This window comes from Equus quagga, chromosome 4 (genome assembly GCF_021613505.1).
Source record: "Equus quagga isolate Etosha38 chromosome 4, UCLA_HA_Equagga_1.0, whole genome shotgun sequence".
NCBI lineage: Eukaryota > Metazoa > Chordata > Mammalia > Perissodactyla > Equidae > Equus > Equus quagga.
Genome location: NC_060270.1, coordinates 3,676,929 through 3,696,779, shown reverse-complemented (window position 1 = coordinate 3,696,779; position 19,851 = coordinate 3,676,929). Strand labels below are relative to the sequence as shown.

General features: G+C 40.5%; 1 protein-coding gene and 1 pseudogene across 1 annotated transcript; both read right to left on the bottom strand.

Annotated features, from left to right (window-relative positions):
* Nucleotides 1–4,167: 4,167 nt before the first annotated feature.
* LOC124238132 (soma ferritin-like) lies at nt 4,168–8,793 on the bottom strand. The gene is made up of 4 exons (XM_046658712.1): nt 8,677–8,793; nt 6,539–6,682; nt 5,442–5,567; nt 4,168–4,320 (listed from the first exon to the last, which is right to left on the bottom strand). Exons 1-4 carry the CDS (start codon nt 8,791–8,793, stop codon nt 4,168–4,170), a joined length of 540 nt encoding a protein of 179 aa, XP_046514668.1.
* Nucleotides 8,794–12,631: 3,838 nt separating this feature from the next.
* Nucleotides 12,632–13,175, bottom strand: LOC124238131 (60S ribosomal protein L19-like; annotated as a pseudogene).
* Nucleotides 13,176–19,851: the final 6,676 nt, after the last annotated feature.

Genomic DNA, 19,851 nt, shown 5'->3' with positions numbered 1-19,851 from the left:
CTGCACCTACAACGTCCAAGAAAGCTAAACAAAAGGGCAAAAAAAAAAGAACTGAAAATAGATTCAAAACTTCCCCGCAGACTAAGAAGACTCGCTAGAACGATACTGCCCCGGAGCAGCGGAGAACGGTAACACAGCATCCCAACATGAATAAAGGAGGGAAAATCGTAAAGCAATTGCACTCAGAAAGGAAGACAATAAAATAATAACTAGGAGAACTCGGGGAAGACACGGCCAACAAAGGGAAGGTGATGGTCCGTCAATAGGAGCATGTGAAATGGTAACTAGTAAAATTCAGGACAGAAATAGAAGAAACAGAAAGAATCATTTCATAAATAAAGACTAAATTATGAAGAGCAAAAGGGGAAATGAATACTACAGAAGGCACGACAGGACACAGAGTATACACATGGGAAAAGTGAGGAAAGTGAAAGAGAAATAAGCAGAAAGGTTTTTTTAAAAGGAGAGAGACAATGAAAGTTCTAAAAGATAGGCAAAAGTGATCCAAAATATAAATAATGGGAGTTCTTCCAGTTGGAGAAATACCGAAAGAGTGGAGTTAAGCAAACATTAGAAAATGTTCTGAAATAAGGCTTGAATTTGTATGTTAAAAGACACGTTCAAGACATGAGAAAACTGTCCCAGAATGATCAATACTGAGACACATCCTACAAACACGTATCCCAGCAACTCTAGAGCTATCCTACTAACACTAGTAGCAAACTTTGGGCATCTGGGCAAGAACATTGTGTCATTTCTAAGGGAAAGAAAACCAAGTTAGTGCAACTCAATCAGTTCGAACAGAAATGGAACAATACCGGTCAGACACTTAAGGAAAGCAAGTTTGAGCCGACTCAGGGAATACTGTCCTCGTTACACCTTACTGAGGCATCTCCTAGAGGATAAAATGCACCCACCCAAAAGACGAGCAGGGAGACCTCAGCAAAAGGACGGGGGTGAACCTTGAACATATTTAACAATGGAACTAGGATTCAACAAGAGCGTAAGGGTCACCAAATAAAGTGTAAATAGGAACATTGTATTTGCGTAAACTTTCATGAGGAAGGCTGTTCTTTTAAAAATTACAGTTCTGTGATATTTTTATTCTAGTGTTTGTCTTTATAATCAGACTTTTATATAACACCCTCAGGACCTCCTTTCTTCAGACGGTATCTATTGATTCCTACTGTAAGCATCAAGTGAATTAGCTTGTAGCTCCTTCCTCCTCTCTTTTCTCCATAGCTTTCCCTACCCAATTTTAGTCAACAATATCATCGTTTGTTATGGGCTAAATTGTGTCCTCCCAAAATTCATGAGGTAGGTATATGCTTAGTTTTACAGGAAAATGCCATCTCCTTTTCCAGAATGGTTGCACCACTTTACGTTCCCACCAACGGTGTATGAGAGCTTCAGTTGTTTCGACAACTTGCCAGCATATGGTGTTGACAGTCATTGTAAATTTAGCCATTCTGACGAGTATGTAGTGAGTGGTATCCCAACGTGGTTTTGGTTTGTGTTTCCCAATGACTAATGATGTCAAGCAAGTTTTCTGTATGTTCCCATTTCCCACACCCCCCATGATTGAAGCTTATTCTTTAATACTAAATTGTCCAAACCCTCAAAATCCTATTGGGATTATGACCAAAATTGCTTATACATTGATTTGGGAGGTGTCACACTTTTCCTATTTGGTCTTTCTCTCCTCCTTCCGTTACTCAAAGCTTTTGTCTCAGGAAGCATTTTTATTTTATTTCATATAGGTTCCAAGCTAGTGTTGTTAGGATTATTCCTAGATGTTTTATGTATTTATGGGTATTATAAACAAGATATCTTTTTAAAAAGTTTTCTCTGTTTATTGATACTACCTAGGAAAGATTGATTTGTAGATGTTTATTCTGTATCCTGCAACATTATTGAACTTTCTTGTAAGTTACAATAGTTCATCAGGTCTAGTTATAATCATATCACATTGATTAAGTCTTTTTCAAACATATATATCTTCTTTTCCTTCTGCTTTTTTATTGTACTATCCAGAACAGTGGTTCTCAAGCTGGGTGATTTTGCCTCCCAAGAGACATTTAGCAATTTCTGGAATCCGTTTTGATTGTCATAACTGGAGGAGGTACTATCTAGTAGGTAGAAGCCAAGGATGCTGCTAGACATCTTACAACGCATAGGACAACTCCCCACAACAAAGAGTCGTCTGGCTCAAAACGTCAATGGTGCTGAGGTTGAGAAACCCTGCTTGAGGACTTCCAGAGAAGCACTGAGCAGTGCTGAGGAGAAAGCAAGCTTGTTTTACGCCTCACTTTAATGTGAAAGTCTAACATATTAATAAGTATAAAATTGGATATAAATTAGCAATTATGAAGTGGGAATTTATTCAAGCATGTTTTCTTAACCAGTTAATTCTCCAGTGGTGACAAGCTCACCATGACAGTGATTCTCAAGAAGGATGAGTTGTAGAAAAGGCATGAAGAGGTAGGTAAAGAAGTCAACTACGTGGCTGACTGGGGCATGCCCCTCCTCACTACAGTTACTTAAAGTGCTGCACAAGGTTAGTTAGCGTCAGCCAGGCTCCATTGGACCTGCATAGAGAAGACTGTGCCCTTATATTTTGCTATTAAAACAATGACATTGTTCCCAGAGAAGGTCTTCTTTGGGTTGTAGTCTTCTGTGAGCTTAACGTATGTCTGAATAGGTCTATTTTGCTATAACTGTTATTAATTTTTCCCCTCAGCTTTCTGAAGATGTTTTTTCCATTTTCTCTTTCATCTAATATTAACGAGAAATCTGTTAATGTCAGTTTTCATTCTTTCTAAGTGATGTCTTTCATGGGGAGCTGTTTCATCCTTGATGCTCTAAAATTTCGCAATGGTTCTTTCTCAATTTCTCTCTCCTCCTGGAGCTCTAGGTAGGTCTCTCATTGGAACTCCATGTCTTAACATTTTAAATACCGTTTCTTTATTCCTTTGCCTGAGAATTTCTTAGCCACTTCTAGATCACTTGTTTGACTAGCTGTGTTTAAATATTTAGCCCATTTGCTAACCTGAAGTTTTTCCAAGATACCTGATTCCTTCTTATGACCACTTTCTCTTGTTTCAAAAAACATCCTCTGTTCTGTGTAAAATTAAAAGCTTTACGATGGTCTCAGTTTCAGTGGTCTGTTTTCTTATTGTAGGTGCTTCTGTTATGTATTGGCTTTCCTCAAGTTTGGGAGGTGGCTCTGTTACACAAACTAACAGAACACAGAGTCTGAGCAGGTGCTGCTCCACATACTGTATATATTTACTTAGTCCTCTTGTTAACCTTATGAACTAAGTACTATTAACTCCACTTTACCCATGACTAAACTGAGTCACTGAGTGAGGTCAAAACTTCCAGGCCATGGAGCTGGTAAGTTTTGGATCCAGGACACAACCCTACAGAGCATCTGATCTTCCCAGGCGGTACTGCCCACACGAGGCCCTGGGGTCTGACCCAAGTTTGCATGCTCATTGTTTGCTCTGGAAAACAACTACCCCAATAGCTGCTGGTTGGCCCACGATGGAGGGGTAGGGGCGTCCACATGCTTGTCTGCAGCCTCTTGGTTGTCTGTGTCCTCCTGCTCCCTAGGCTGATGAAAGGGCATCTGGGTTGCAGCTGCCTGTCCACTGTATCTCTTTCAGGTGGAAGTCACACTTTCTAGACCGAGAGCTTTCATTTTCAAGTTTATCTTTGCATTTAATCGGAATAAAACCCTACTATTTTGTAAACTTAAAATATGTGCATGAGTTGTAGGGGAGGGGTGTATTAGTGAGACCTAAGGTTTACTACTTAATTTCTACTATATCCACGTGGACTGAACCTACCAAATCCTGACTCTGCATCTGGGCGTGGCTGGGACCGTGGGAGCAGGCTTTTTGGTTTTTAAAGTCTGACACACCCACCGTGCCTCAGGAAGCTTTCACCAAACTTACATTGATGGAGCTAACCCTCCTGGTGCTCCAACAGCAATCTCTTTACACATAATTATAATGCAAAACAGCTTTATTTGTATGCAAAACAATGATTAGGATACTAGACGAAAAGGCAGGCCATCTTCTGTCAGACAGAGAAGAGAAGATTCTTAAGTAGCTGACGTTGGGTCGTACTACCACAGGAAGACCCCTGTGCTGTCCTCAGGCATTAAGCCTCTTTGGCCGAGGCTTCGGGAGTCTTTTCAGATGGATTTTCCTTCTGGGCCAGCTTTTCTAATTCCTTCTGATAGCCAACCTGGTTTTCCAGATAGCGTATGTTTCTCTTTTGTTTATCCAGAAACTTTCCCAGGAAGCGTGAGAGCTACAGAAATAAAACAGGGAAGGGCTCATTAAGGATCTTGTCTGCAACAGGAGGCAATCTAAGATCTCACTACCCAAATTATGGCCCACGAACCAGCAGTCCTGGGAGCTTGTCAGAAACGCAGACTCTCAAGTCCTGCAGCAGACCTACTAAATCAGGATCTGCATTTTAAGAAGGGCCTGGGCGATTCATATGCATACTGAAGTTCAAGGAGCACTGATTCAAGACTCCAGGTGAATACAAATATCCACTTTCAGTGAGTATGAGCATTAGGGCATCTCATCAAAAGTACATAATTTAAGTAATAAGCTACTACTGCAATGGTTTCCACCCTGTTGATTTGAATCACATGGAGGTTGAGTAGGCGCCCAGACCCCATTCCCAAAAACTTAGATTGAAGTGCTCTGGCATAATGCTCAGGCATCTATACCTGTTCAGAGCTCCTCAATGACTCCAATACGCATCTACAGTTGATAACTTTTGTACTAGGGCATTTTCTTCACTTTGACTTTCTGAGAAGCAAGGGGGTTGGTGAGAAAGAAGTTACCACTGCAAGGGAGAGTGTTCGCCATTAACCAGGAAGACTTCAGAGAATTCTATAGGATACTACGTCACTGGTAACACTCACTTTTGCAGGGACAGTCTAGGACTGTGGTTCTCAAAGTGTAACCCCTGGCTAGCAGCATCATCACCAGTGAGCTTGTTAGAAATGCAAATTCTCGGTCACCACATCAAACCAATTGAGTTAGAACTCAAACTGGGGGCGGGGCCCAGCAGGTTGTTTCAGTAAGCCCTCCAGGTGATTCTGCTGCCCGTGAAAATGTGAGCACTTCTGGTCTAGGAGATTTACAAGCCACCAACAGAAGTTATTTGATTATCCAGAGTGCACTATTCCTGGAAAGTCTTCTCTACCTTGTGTTGAGTTACGTTCCTCCTTACCAGGGCACCTACTCCTCCCACCTCTAACCTTCTCCCAGAAATAAGTTCCTACACTTCATGGCGGGGGGTCGTGGAATCAAGCACCTGGTGGATGATCTAATGCCTTGGACCCATTTCTCAGAAGCAAGTCATAATCCAGAAGTGGAAGATGACCCTGCTTTCAGAACCAGTAAACTACTTACATCAGTTTCATGATTCTCAGAAGCCAAGGTCTTCAGGTCTTGCAGGAGCTTGTTTAATGTGTTCTCCAACTCCAGAGCAGACTCCAGAGCTTGGAGTCCAGTTCCCCAGTTGTCTATATCAGGCCTCTGTTGGAGAGGAACAGGAGAGTCACTTTCCCACCTCAGGCACAGTTTTATTTCTTCCTGTTTCCTGTGTAGGATTATGATTAGGTTTGCAGAGGCCAATAGTTTCCAAGCTTTGTGACACAATGGAATCAGTGGAGAGTCTTAAAAATACTGATGTCTGGCTTTCAACTGCAGACATTCTGACCTAATTGGCACGGATGCAAGCTCAGCATCAGGATTTTTAAATGCTCCCCAGATGACTTTAATGTGCCACAAAGCATGGGTACACTAGCACAGTTGTATGCACTATTCTATTAGATTTGGAATTTCACGGTCATCGTTCAGTTCTGTTACAACTAGACGTTCAGTTTCTCTTTATAAAGCTGGAGTTAAAAGAACCTCTCAGATAAGTAGGGATGTTGCTAGATGTAATACCCCCAACTAAGGTTCAGATTGCTCTTTTGGAGTGTCTATCCCAGCAAAAGAGTTTTACTGCGTTGAAGAGACAGCCATATTAAATACTTGGACGTGCTCCGAATTAGACCAAAGCTCTGGTATAAGGATGCTCACAGCTCTGGGAAGAGGCCATTAGAGCAGTGCTTCTCAAAGTCTGCAGAGCATTGGAATCATCTGGAGAGCTTGTGAAGGGACAGCTCCCGGGGCCCCACCCCTGGAGAATCAGATTCAGTTAGTCTGGGTGGGGTCCATGAATTTGTGTTTCTAACGAGTTCTCAGGTGATGCTAGTTTTGCTGGTCCAGAGACCACACTTTGTGTGGCTCATTGAGAGAAGCCAAACAGGCACTTAGTGGCTAAGATTTACTCAAAATGAGATGAAGAGGCTACAAAGAAGACACAAGCTTGGCCTCAAAGTCAGTTGCTATAATCCCCTGTAGGAACATGAGTAACCTAACAAGTTAGGTAGCAACTAATAATTCAGCTCTCTAGACCCAGCGAAGTCCCCGTGGAGGTCACCGTAAAGTTCCATAGTCACCTGGATCACGGGAAGGCAGATTTTACTCTCATGTTTCCTTAGATATTTTAGGAACTGCCTTGCGTGTGCCCTCTTCACCTCAGCCTGGTCCTCGAAGAATGTGGCAAAAGGAGGTTCTTTGGTCTCTCCATCGTAATAACAGGCCTGGAACGGGGTGAGAATGGGGGGACTGGAGTGAGAAAAGCTGATTTTCGTGACTGGAAATCTCATGGAAACTCACTCTGTTGTCACTGTGGTTGTCCTAAAGAGGACTTCTTTGTTCAGTCTTGGGTCCTTAGGTTGTCCTTTGACTTCCAGAAGGCCCTGCTGTCTTCTTGAACCCGGGTTACCCCAGAGAAGCTGCCCAGGTTCTAACACACTGGCGCCTAATCTCCAGCTATTATGGCCTCTTTAAGGGCCAGATTTGTGAACCTCACGTGCTAGCTCTTATGTCCAGTAATTATGGAGACACCTGGCAGAAGCCCAGCATAAATTGTGACATTTTAAAGTCAATCTATTTCATCAATCCTAACATCTACATTAACTCTAAAATAGCATATGGATGCAAAATTACTTATTCAGTCTGCCATCAGTGTTTGATGCCCATATAGTTTTGGGAACTCACGAGCAAGAGCTGTGATTCTCCCTATCATAGCTCATAGGTTACAATCACAGCTCTAAATCATTGAGCCACAGAGCAGCAAAATCCTGGCCTCTAAGTTGCTGTTTCACCTCGTCTCAAACCACAAACATGGCCATAACCTCCGTTACTAAGGACATAGAAGATACAGCATCACCCAGATCCCCCACAGTGGCTCAGGAACCCATACTGACCATAGATAAATAAGCATCACTGACATGCAGCTCATAAGATACTATATGATTAATAGCGACCCTACATTCTTCAGAGAGAAGGCTGCAGACCTGGGCTGCCATCTCAGCTTCAAGAAAAATCAGGCATAAGAGGGCTACCCACTGAAGTCAGGGACTTCTTAAATACTAGTGGGCATATGGCCAGCTCACTTCCATCCAGCTGAAGACAAGATGAAATTCCATCCAGCTGAGATTAACAGCTACTAATCTGCCAATGAGGACATTGTTTCTGCATGAAAGAACCAATCTGACCAGAGAAAAAGCTGAAAAAAAAGCCAATCCTCCTAATTATCCAGGCTGTGTTCCATCTTCTCTCTCACGTTCTCTCTGACTGTGATTTGAGAAGGCTGATATATTTCCGGAATAGGGAAGTGTTAACAGAGTAGATGTACTACCTTTCCTTGTTCTCGTTCTTCCGTAACTCTTTATGGTACCTCATGCTAGGTCCTATGGGGAATCTAAGCAGAGTGACTAAAACACATTCTTTCCCTTGTAAAGGACATATCCCCCACCCCATAGGCCTCAACACATATAACGGCTCTTAAGACAGGACACGATGGGAGTTCTGAAAGGTCAAAGTATGTTTAGCTGAGGGCGTCAGGGCAGACTTCATTGATAAATTGGCCTTGGAAGGTGGGTAAGAATACAGAGAAACGGATATGGAGGAGAGCCTTCTACCTGGAAAATAGGCACACCCAGGCTGCAGGGACCAGATGTAGTAGTGGTTCCTCCAAAATACAGTGAGACTGCTCCAGTCGGGAACCTTTGGCTCCTTCCTCAAATTGTGTCTGGAAAGTCTCTACCTGGCCCAGCATCCTCCTTCTTTACTTACCCTCCTCTGGGGTAGAGATTATTGTACTTATTTTGGTGTTCCCACAGCCCATAATCCAGTGTTTTGTAAATAATAGGTGCTGAATCAGCATCTATTAAGTAAAAATGTATTTTATGTGAGCAGCCAGGTAAGACTTCCCCATAAGTCTGGTGTATTCTTACTTTGAATACAAGCCACGTCTGGTTGAATGAAGTGGAACTGGCAGGTCACCAAAGTCTATCTCGACGAGGAAGCAAGGAGTGAGGGCGCTTCCTGAGGGAGAGCTCATCCCAAGAGAAGGAGCCCAGGATCCCAAGTTTGGCTCAGTCACAAAGATAAGATCATCAAAGGGAAGGGATCATTATGAAAAGTCCTGTTATTTGTCACTTTTGTTTCCTGACTCAAAACTGCTCTTGTCCTCAGTTGAATTCATGCCTTAGTCCCAAGTGGGCATTTGAGTCCGTGCTTCTCAAACCGTAATCTGCATGTGAATCTCCTGGGGCTCTGGTTCAGATGCAGACTCTCCTTCATGGGGCCTGAGGTTCTGCCTTTCTAATGATTCCGCCAAATGCTGCTGGTTCATGGACCACATTTTGGGTAGCATGGGTTTAAGTACGTTCCTAAAGAGCCATCTCAGTAAGAATTCTGCAAGACATGGGGCACAATGGCACTTGGGGAACCCTCTGCTAGGAAAGGAGAATGGGCCGCCGCCGCTTCTCATGCACCCCTGCATGGCCTGGCCCGGCAGAGCTCCCCGGACCTCCACGGCAGCATCCTGGGGAGGCGGTGCTGGGCCCTTCACGATATCTAGCCGGTGAAAGTTAGAGCCGGGAGAGGAAAGAAAATGGTAGCTGACGAGATAGTTAACTGATGAGATAGTTCATTGGTTTTACTTATAGGATGTGTAAAATGTTACCTGCACTCCCAGAGGAATTTGGGGAACTTTTGAGAAGATTAGGGTCCTATATGAGCAGGTGGGGACAAGTGCCCACAAAGTCTGGATTATTACTGTTAATATGACCCCATCTACAAGATAGTAAATCTAGAAGATAAAGATTTTATTTAGTGGGGGATAATATGAGTTTGGATATTTCTGGATGATCTATAAGATCTTTTCATGTAAATATTCCATGATTCTATCATCCCTCTTGGCCAAAACACAGAACTGGATACATATGAAGAAAATGTTCCTGTTCTTGTGGGTTACATATTACTAAGACATATTGCTATCTAATCACTTAAAAACAACCTCACCAACATATAGAAAAAGGAGAGGAAGGAAACGCACCATCAGCATCAGTAACCGTGTTAGTGTGGGAGCTTAACAGGGGATTTTTTTCTTTTTTCTATTTTCCATATTTTTCAAACTTTTATAATAATATATACGTACAGTCATATATTTTCATTTTGAAAAAGGTACCTAACAGACATCTTTCTAGAGAATTAGTACAATGCCTTTCCCCAAGGGAAGCTCCACATATGTATTTATGAACATACTGTTGTTTTCGAATTACAAATGTAATGCATGATCATTATAAAGTATCCCAAAATTAAAGAAATATGTAATGTAGAAAGTGAAAGCCCATGGGTAACGCTTTAGTTCCAACACATTTTTAAATCTAATTTGATCTTATTATGATGGATAACAATGGATGATCCATTATTATGATTTGGTCCACTGTTAAATTTTGGTAACCCAATGAACTGACTTTTGAATTAGGGGATGTGATCAGACTGGCTATGTAACATCCATGCACCCTCTCCCCTGGAATGTGCTGGAAACACAAAGACACCTTTTTTTTTTTTTTAAATTATACAACCCCTCTTAAAAATATTTTTAGCCTAATCTGAACTTTCTGTCCTTACATGTTATTTCACCTCCTCGTCTCTCTAATGATTAAGGAAGAAATGAGGGGTTTTCTTTGGGACTTAATTCTAACCAAGAAATTCTTTTTGTTTGTTTTTTGCAGTTTTGTTGAGAAATAATTGACATACATCATTGTATAACTTTAAGGCGTGCAGCAGCACGATGGTTTGATTTACATGTATGGTGAAATGATCACAATAGGTTCAGCTAGCTTCTGTCATTTTATAGAAATACAATAAAAAGAAAAGAAAGAATAAAAAAATAAAGAAAAAAAAATTTTCTCCTTGTGATGCAAACTCTTAGGATTAGCTCTCTTAACAACTTTCCTCAACATCCCACAGCAGCGTTAGCCATGGTCATCATGTTGCCCATTAGATCCCCAGTACTTATTCATCTGTAACTAGAAGTCTGTACCTTTTGACCATCTCCCCCAATTACCCCCACCCCCCTTCCTCTGGTCACCACAAGTCTGATTTCTTTTTCTATCAGGTTTTTTTTTTTCTTTTTTAGATTCCACATATAAGTGAGATCATCCAGTATTTGTCTTTCTCTAACCAAGAAATTCTTATCTTTAAAAATAAAATACTTTAGTAGAGCATGTATTATTCTCTTTGTCACGTTCTCTGTGCACATTTCCCCTGTTAGTTTAAAGCTTCATGAGGAAGGGGCCTAAGTCTTAGTCATCATTATATCTCCCAGAGCATTTAACACAGGGCCTTGCCCATAGAAAGCACCCAGTAAAGTATATTGATCTGAATAATTTGAAAGTAAAAAGGAACCTGAAGGTTTAAAGTTGTTGGTTGTCAAGGAAGAAACAATGGGCAGAACCAGATGAGTACTTTGCACTCTGGAAAAACAGGTTTCAAAAGTTCCCCAAATTTATGGAGTAGGGAGAAGGCAAAGAATACCATCTTAAGAGTTTTTAAAACAGAACACAGCATTTAACACAGTACTGGGCACTGAATGTGTCCTTTAAAAATGTTTATGGATGGAAGAGTGAAAGAACGAAGTAATTTATTTAGATAGCTCAATTCCTAGCCTTAAAAGCTAGGAAAGTCACACATGATTCTGGTGAGAAAGAGAGAGGAGGCATCTCCAGAAATGCACGTGCCTGCACATGTGTCCTGCAGTCTCTTCCTCCAGACTTACTGTGGCCATCATATCCTCCAGAATACGGTTCTGACTTTTACGTTCTGGGTTAGGTATCTCACCTTCGCGCTCCTTGGTTACAGTAATTCCTTCCACACCTTTGTAACTGCTTGCTTACCTGTACACCGTCTCTACTAGTTAATGAGCTCCTTGAAGGCACTCACAGCGTCGTGACTTGGTATCACCATCCTCTAGCCAGACTAGGTCATCAACAGATACCCATTCCGTACGAACAAAGTAGATGGTCAAACATTTAAAGGGCAAACACAAAAACATGGGAGACAAATACATGAGAGGAATGAAAATGTAAAAGAAATATCAGGAAAAACCAACTTTCATGTGTGTTGGGGGTTATGAATATATTTATATTTTAAAGCTAAGGCCAACGATAAGCATTTTTGGGGAGAGAAGTACATGGTGGGTTTAGGAGAAGGGGTTGTTGACCAAGAAGAACAAGATGGGGAGAGAGAGACTCACTCATGGGACAAAAAGTCCAGTGTTAGCCAAAGATAGAGAGAAAGCAGAATATCTGAAGTTGTGTACCAAAGAGAAATATGTAAATGAGCCACATTTCCAATATTAAGAGAGCAATACACGTGGAGCAGCAGGGAAGCAGGAAGCAGTGGGGAAATCCAAGTCGAGTAGGGAATAAGAGTGCCTGGGCGGTTTGAATTGGGGCTCAGGTCCAGGTCTAGGGAAACCCCATTCTGTGGTTGAAATAATGACTTCTAGAAGTGACTGAGGGTGCACTATGGATAATATTTACTGAAGATTGGAGAGAAATGCAAAATACAACTAAAAACTTTTATACCTTGGTGGAAAGATGCAGAAGTTTGTACTACATGATAGCATGGTCAGACTAATTGGCTTCTGGAAATCAGTGGTGGCCATTTGTTGGATTGGGAACACCTTAGCGCATATCTCAGGCGGTATGTTACAAGGCATTCTACTCAACTGCATCTTCTTTTCCTTTGATCTTTTCTAAGTCAACAATTTGGATGAATAGAGGTTTACACTTTAATCAAGTTTACAGTGTCACAAATCTGGAAGGAATAATTCGCACGCATAACGACAGACCAAGGGCCAACACAACTCAGCAGTTGAATTCAAATTGGCTGAGGCAACATGATGAAATGTAACTAACGATGAGTTTAAAATCCTATATTTCAGTTCAATAAATCAATAACCCATAAACAGAAGGATGGAGATCTTTTTAAACAGTAGTTCATATGAAGAAGACAATTTTTCACATGCACCAATTTTTAGTTGACTAAATGTTGACTATGACCAAAGAGTTGACGGAAAAACAAATGTAGTTCACCCTTTTTCCCCTCAGGCAGATGAAGCCTTGCTTCATTGAATGATTGGCCTGTACCATCGCCATGGCCACTGTGTGCAGACAAGAGAGGGTGCTTTAGTTCTTGTTCTCAGTGCTGAAGACTTCCCCCTCCTTGGCCTGGAGCCGCTCCTCATGGCTCTTACAGGCTTCCTTGATCTCAGACCTGTGGGTCTCAGGCTGGTCAGCCAACAACTTCTCACTGGCCTTGTTGGCCTTCAGCTAGTGGATTGTTCCCCGAGAATCTGCTTGTTTTTGAGCACGTTCCCCTTACCTTCGGGTATAGCCTGTGATACACAGGGTGGTGGTCAATCTTCTTAGATTTGCAGAATCCTCATCCAGGTTACCTCCTCCAGCATTCAAGCACTTACATACTCTTTTGCTTGCGCATGCCCATATGCCTGCCCTTATTGTGAGCCAAGATGTTCTTCCAGCATCGAGCCAGGGAATGGACAGTCACAGGCATCCTGATGATCAGCCCATGTTTGATCAGCTTCCAGATTCAACGATGAGAGTTGGCATTGGCGATTTCATTGATCTCATTGGGGTCCAACCAGACCTTCTTTTTGCCACAGCGAACGATGCTGGAGGTGAGCCTCTTCTGAAGCCTCATGGCTGCAATTCAGTTTTCAGTAAGTAATTTTAGTGACCAGATCACAGGAGATAACTAGTCTTACTGCAACTGTGCAGCGAGTTATGTTTGCAGAGTCCACCCGTCCAACACACACTTCCTGGTGCCTCCCAGAAGCAGCTGGTCAGTGCCACATGGTGATAAGGATAACTAAGGACTTGAGGAGCTGTATGTCTCACACCTTATCATATTTGTATTTAATGCTGGGGCCACGCTTTTTAGATATTGATGAACTGTAGCATAACCAGATGAAGACGAGGTTTGTTTATTTCAATACTTATGTTAGTAGGATTCAGAAATGCTTAAATGTTGAAGAGATTGGTGGATAAAAATCCTTCACAGCAGGCCTGCAAGGCTGGTATTGTATTCCTTCTTATGAAGGTGGAAACAATCTAGGAGAGATCAGGTCATGACAGTCACACAGCTAGTTAGTGGCAGAAGCTGGGTTTGAACTCATCTCCAAAGATTTGACTCCAAAAATCTAGGTTCTTTCTACCGTGCCATTCATCCCACTGTGTTCAAATAAATGCTTTCTTTTTCCAATTTACTAATATAAGAATATGAAAAGACCTACAAGGATACAAACATTTTTAAACACATTTAGTTATACTTGTGGACTCTTTTATATCAAAAAAAAATGAAAATATAATAAACAAAATACAAAATTTGATAAACAGCAAATAATACTGTTCACAATATTAGATATTTGAAATTTGTTCTTTATTCCTCCTGATATGCCTATTTAAAAAAAATTGTTCCCTATAGGCTGGAACTTTATTACATATAATTCTAGTGAAAGTATGTGAAATCATAGCTTTCAAAATGAATACTTTTTTTGTGACTGAATAAAAGATCACTGGATATAAACAATGTATTCTAAGGAAAATATAAATCACCCCCTTTCAGTAGGATTGAGGAAATAGCAATAAGCAAGCATCATGATTTGATATAATGGATATATATAAACATAAATTTCATAGAAAGTAAAATGCACAAGGAATAGGTATACATTAGTTTGTTAGACTGTATAGTTTCTCTAGAGACATAATCATCCTAAGTGCCAAAAACTTGTATCTAAAGTCACCATAACAGCCACTTCTCTAGCTTCAGTAGACAACTGTTGATTTGTAGTCCATTTAAATGCATGTTTCAATGAAAACATATGAATAATACTTTTCTTTTTGTGAGGAAGATTGGTCCTGAGTTAACATTCATTGCCAATCTTCTTTTTTTTGCCTGAGGAAGACTGTCGGGGAGCTAACATCTGTGCCAATCTTCCTCTATTTTGTATGTGGGATGCCACCATAGCATGGCTTGATGAACAATGTGTGTAGGTCTGTGCCTGGGATCAGAACCTGTGAACCCCGGGCTGCCAAGGTGGAGCACATGAATTTAACCACTACTCCATTGGGCTGGACCATGAATGCTACTTTTGAATGTTCCCTTCACCCACCAAAAACAACTTGGCCAACTCCCAACAGAAGGGAAATTGTGATCTCTCAGAAGAGACTTTAATGTCTTTATTATGTGAAATTTTACTGGTGATCATTTCTCTTAAAATGAGAGCAGACCATTGCCTGAATTTTTCTACATTGGTTTCAAATACACACACACACACCACCACCACCACCGCCATCCACCAACAGCAACAAAAAACTTCTGAACAATGCCCTGTAGTCTGGACAATACATTTCTTGGTCAGCATCCCCGGACTGCGAGAGCTCCTGGACTACTGGGAAAAAATGCTCGGTATTTAGTGTGAAAGCCCAGCGGCCTGTTTCTTAGGGGAACATGTGTTTGGTTTTGATTTTGGTTTAATACGACTCAGGGACTGGAACCACGACAGCTGAACTAACAGCCAACACCAACATGTCTTTCAGCTGGGGAGGCTCCTGCAAGGATCAGGCTCGGGGGCGGAGAAGGGCTATCAGGGTGGGCTCCCGTACTCTGTGGAGTTCATTGGCAGGGGCTAAAGGCTGGCGGCACCGGCAGGAATATGATCCTAAACAAACCCGGTCGGGAAGAGAAGTATTTCAAAACATTCTTCACGTCTTTGGTTTCTCCCATCCCCCTTTCCTCTAAGAAGTCTAGATTAATGGATGAAATTCTTAAAATAATTTTCATTTTCCTATACTTTTATAATCTTTATTCTTATAGCTTGGACCTGAATAGGGGACTTTAAATGAGTGCATAACATTATGAGTTGTGTCTGCCCTGGTTGACTAAGAATGCAGGCGTTACCCAGGCAGCGTGGATTTGAATCCTGCGTTTGCCACTTTATTCAATTGAGGGGCACTTTTTAGGCACAGGGAATGTGGCAGTAAACAAAACAGACAAAGATTCCCCCATCATGAACCAGACTCAGTAGCCTCAGGGCATTAACTACCCTGTAACTCAGCTTCCTCCTCAGTGGGGATTGGAAAGGTACTTACTTCTCCGGCATGTTTTAAGGTTAACTGAGCAGATTGACATAAAATGCTCAGAACGGAGTTTAGCACATAGAAGGCATTCAATAACTGTTAGCTATACATTTAAGACCTTTTTCTTTGCTGTTGATAATTTGTTTTGTTGTGAAGCGTAACACACAGGACATCCCCAGGAGCTCCTGTACCCAAATCCTTTTCTCAAACTCTGCTTTCAGGGGAACCCAAACTTTGACACAGCCCTTCATTGCTGATGTATATTCCACACATCTTCTCCCGCTCTGTGGCTTGATTTTTACTCTTTTAATAGGATCTTTTGATGAAAAGTTCTTAATTTTAATCTAGACCAATTTCTCAATCTTATGTTGTGTTTTTTGTGTCCTGGTTATGAAATCACTCACTACCTCAATGTCATGAAGATGTGTTCTATATTTTCTTTCAGAAACTTAATTTTTTTAACTCTCACATTTAGAGTCACAGCCCATCTGGAAGTGATTTTGTATATGATGAGTGGTAAAGGAAAGTTTCTTGTTTTTTGCGTAGGGTATCTAATTGACTGTGGTAGGCACAATGATGGCCCCGCAGAGATGTCCAGATCCTAATCCCTGCAGCCTGCTGATATGTTACCTCCCACGTCAATGCGGACTTACAGGTGTGCCTCTGAGATGGGGAGATTATCCTGCATTATCTGAGTGGGCCCTATCTAATCACATGGGTCCCTAAAACAGGAGACTCTTTCCAGGCTGTGGTCAAAGGGAGATACGATGAGGGAAGAACCGTGAGAGTGATGCCACATGGCTGGCTTTGAAGATGCAGGAAGGGGCCACCAGCTGGTGTAGAGTGGGCAACGTGGGTGGTGTCAAGAATCTGGGAATGACAAGGAAATGGATTCTTTCCTTGAACTTTCAGAAAAGAATGCAGCCCTGCCCATCCTTTGATTTGATCTCAGTGAGGCGCATGTTGGACTTCTGACCTAAAGACCTGTAAGATATTAAGTTTGTGTTGTTTTAAGCCCCTAAGTTTGTGGCTATTTGTTATGACAGCTACAGAAAATTAATACATTAACCCAGCACTATTTATTGAAAAGACCATCTTTTACCCACTTTTCTGCACCTCCACTTTTGTCATAATTGTGTGTCCATGTACTCATTGTCTGTCTCTGCATTTTCTATCTGTTCCAGTGGACTTCTTGTCCATTTTTGTGCCACGCTCGCACTCTTTTAACTTCCACAGCCTTTTAATATTTCTTAAATAATTTAATAACTCTTTTAAATAATTCTCAGTGGAGCAAATTTCCCCACGGTGTTCTATAACAGTGACTGGCTCGCCATACCTCTTCACGTTTCACTGTAGGTTATACAATCACCTTTCCAATTTCAACAACAATAACAAAAACTTTTTAGGATTTTGATTGATATTGCACTTGCTCCATAAATCAACCAAGGAAGTTGACTCCTTTATAATACTGATTTTTAAAAAACTCTTTTTGGTATATTCTTTCATTTATTTGATCTTCCTTAATTTTTGTTAATAATGCCTGTAGTCTTCTATGTAGAGGCTTGTACGTCTTTTGTTAGATTTATTCTTGTGTTTAATTTTTTTTATTGTAAATGGCATATCTTAAATTTTCGGGTCTTTTTTCCTAATGTATACAATTGATTTTTGCATACTGTAAACACAATTTTTGTATACTGACTTTTCCGGTCTCTTTGCTAATACACATTAATTCTAAAAATTTATCTATAGATTCTTTTGGAATTTTACATACACAATCATATGACTCGCGAATGGTGACTGTTTTAATTTTTTCCTGTCCTTATAGCTTTTATTTCATTTTTTTGGCTTTATTCCATAGCTGGAACCTCTAACACAGTGCCTAATAAAAGTGGGAGAGCAGCTATTTGTCTTCTTCATAATAGTAAAGGAAAGCTTTCAATATTTCCCCAAGAAGTAAGGTGTTCGTTATGTGTTTTTTAGAACTATTTTTGATCAGAATTGGAAGTTCTCATCTATTACTAGTTTGTTAGGAGCTATTTTTTTAATTACACATTTTATTTTCAGATAATTTGCAGATTAGTATGCAGTTGTAAGAAATAATACAGAGGGATTCTGGGTACCCTTTATCCAGTTCCTTCCCATGGTGACATTTTACAGAGCCATACTGTAATATGACAGTCAGGACCTTGACACGACAACCCACCAATCTTATTCAGATTCCCCAGTCTGACATACACTCGCGTGTTTAGTGCTGTACAATTTTATCTCGCGTGCAGGCTGCTGTATCCACCAGTCAAGATACTGATGATTTCCATCACCACAAGGAGTCCTTGTGTTGCCCTTTTATGAACACACCTCTTTCCCTTCCATCCTCTCCCTGCTTACTGTCCCTAACTCCTGGTAAGCACTAATCTGTTCTCTATTTCTAAACTTCTGATTTTTAAAAATTTTTATATAAATCAAATAAATCATACAGTATGTAATCTTTCAGGATTGGCTTTTTTCACTCAGCATAATTCCCTGGAGATTCATCCAAGTTGTTTCATAAATAAATAGTTCATCTCTTTTATTGCTGGGTAGTTTTCCATAGTATGGCGATATCATGGATAGTATGAGTATATGGATATATCACACTTTATTAAACCTTCAGCCACCGAAGGACATCTGGATTGGCTCAGTTTGGGGATAAAGCTGCTATGAACATTCATGTGTAGATTTTTGTGTGAATATAAGTTTTCCTTTCTCTGGGATAAATGTCCATGAGTGCAGTTGCTGGGTCATATGGTGGTTTCATTACGGTTTTATGAGAAACCGCCAAACTATTTCCCATGTGGCTGTACCAAAGAGGTTTTTGAAATCGTGAGTAAATGTCAAAGTTGATCAAATGCCTTTATCTTCACCTATTTAGACAATCTGATGATTTTTCTCCTTTCTTCTGTTACTGTGGTAAATTATGTTGGTTAATCTTTGCGTTGAAAGGAGCCTTACATTCTCAATGAAATGCTACGTGTTGAGGATGGGTTATTCTTTCTACATATTTTTGGACTTGGTTTGTTAATGTTTTGCCTAGAATTTTTGCCTCTGTGTTGATCAGTGCAATTGTCTTGAAATTTTCCTTTCTCATGATGTCCTTGTAGGGTTTTGGTATCAGGCTGCCTCACAAAACGAGTTGAGAAGTATTTCTCCTTTTTAAGATATTATCTGAATGAGTTTGTGTGAGAACCGCATTACTTAATTAATTGGTAGCATTCACTTCTGAAGTCTACTGGGCTGGAGTATTTTATGGAAAGGTTTTTAATTTGGGATTAAGTAGTTATAGATCTATTCATATTTTCTATTCTTTTGCCAGATTTGGAAAGTTGTACTGTTTTTGAAGTTGTTAATGTCATTAAATGTTCAAATCCATTGGTATAAAAGTCTTCATAATTACAGAGAATCATATTTTTATTGTCTTTAGGGTCTGTCTGTTTTTGATTCCTTTTATTGTTTATTTGTGCTTTCTGAATTATTTTTTCTTATCAGTCTCCCCAGGGATTTATTATTTCTTTCAAAGAAACAACATTTGGCTTGGCTGCTCTTTTCTATTGAATTCTGTTTCTGTTTCATCATTTTCTGAACTCATTACGATTTCCTTCCGTCTGCTGTCTTTAGGATTAAGTTGCTGCTCTTTTTTCACTTCTGGACGTGAATGCCTAAATCATTGATTTTTCAGCCTGTTTTCTTTTCTCATCTTTGCCTCTAAGGCTATAAATTTCACTCTAAGCACATGTCTGAGTGCACCCCACAGACTTGGATGCATTGTATCTTCATGTTCTTGCAGTTCAAACTATTTCTGTTTACTATTAGTATTAATCCTGGATCTACGGCTTATTTAAAAATGAACTGCACTCTTTTGAAACGTGTGAAGATTTCCTAGTTATTGCTCATTGTTGATTTCTAGCTTGATTGCATTTGCGCCGCATTTTCTGTATGATATCAATCATTTGAAAGCGTGTTGGGAATTGCTTTCATCGCTCAGCGTAAGGTCGATTTTTGTAAATAATAACTGCACATCTGCTTTTCTGTTGTTAAATTCAGTGTTCTGTTTGTGAATTAAGTCACGTTTATCAATTGAGTTGTCCAAATATTCTATTACTTTAATTTTTTCTGCTTGTTCTATCAGTAACCAGGAAGGTGTACCAACAGCTCCCTCTCTGATGATACACTATTTTCCCTCGAGGTTCAGTCTATCTTTGCTTCATAAAATT

What these genes read in the sequence shown, in the direction of transcription:
- LOC124238132 (XM_046658712.1), bottom strand. Translation starts at nt 8,793, where the DNA reads ATGTGGTCCATGAACCAGCAGCATTTGGCGGAATCATTAGAAAGGCAG. An exon ending in AGATTCACATGCAGATTACG is followed by an intron (nt 6,683 to 8,676) that starts GTTTGAGAAGCA and finishes ACCCCGTTCCAG; the next exon opens with GCCTGTTATTACGATGGAGA. An exon ending in CTGAGAATCATGAAACTGAT is followed by an intron (nt 4,321 to 5,441) that starts GTAAGTAGTTTA and finishes TTATTTCTGTAG; the next exon opens with CTCTCACGCTTCCTGGGAAA.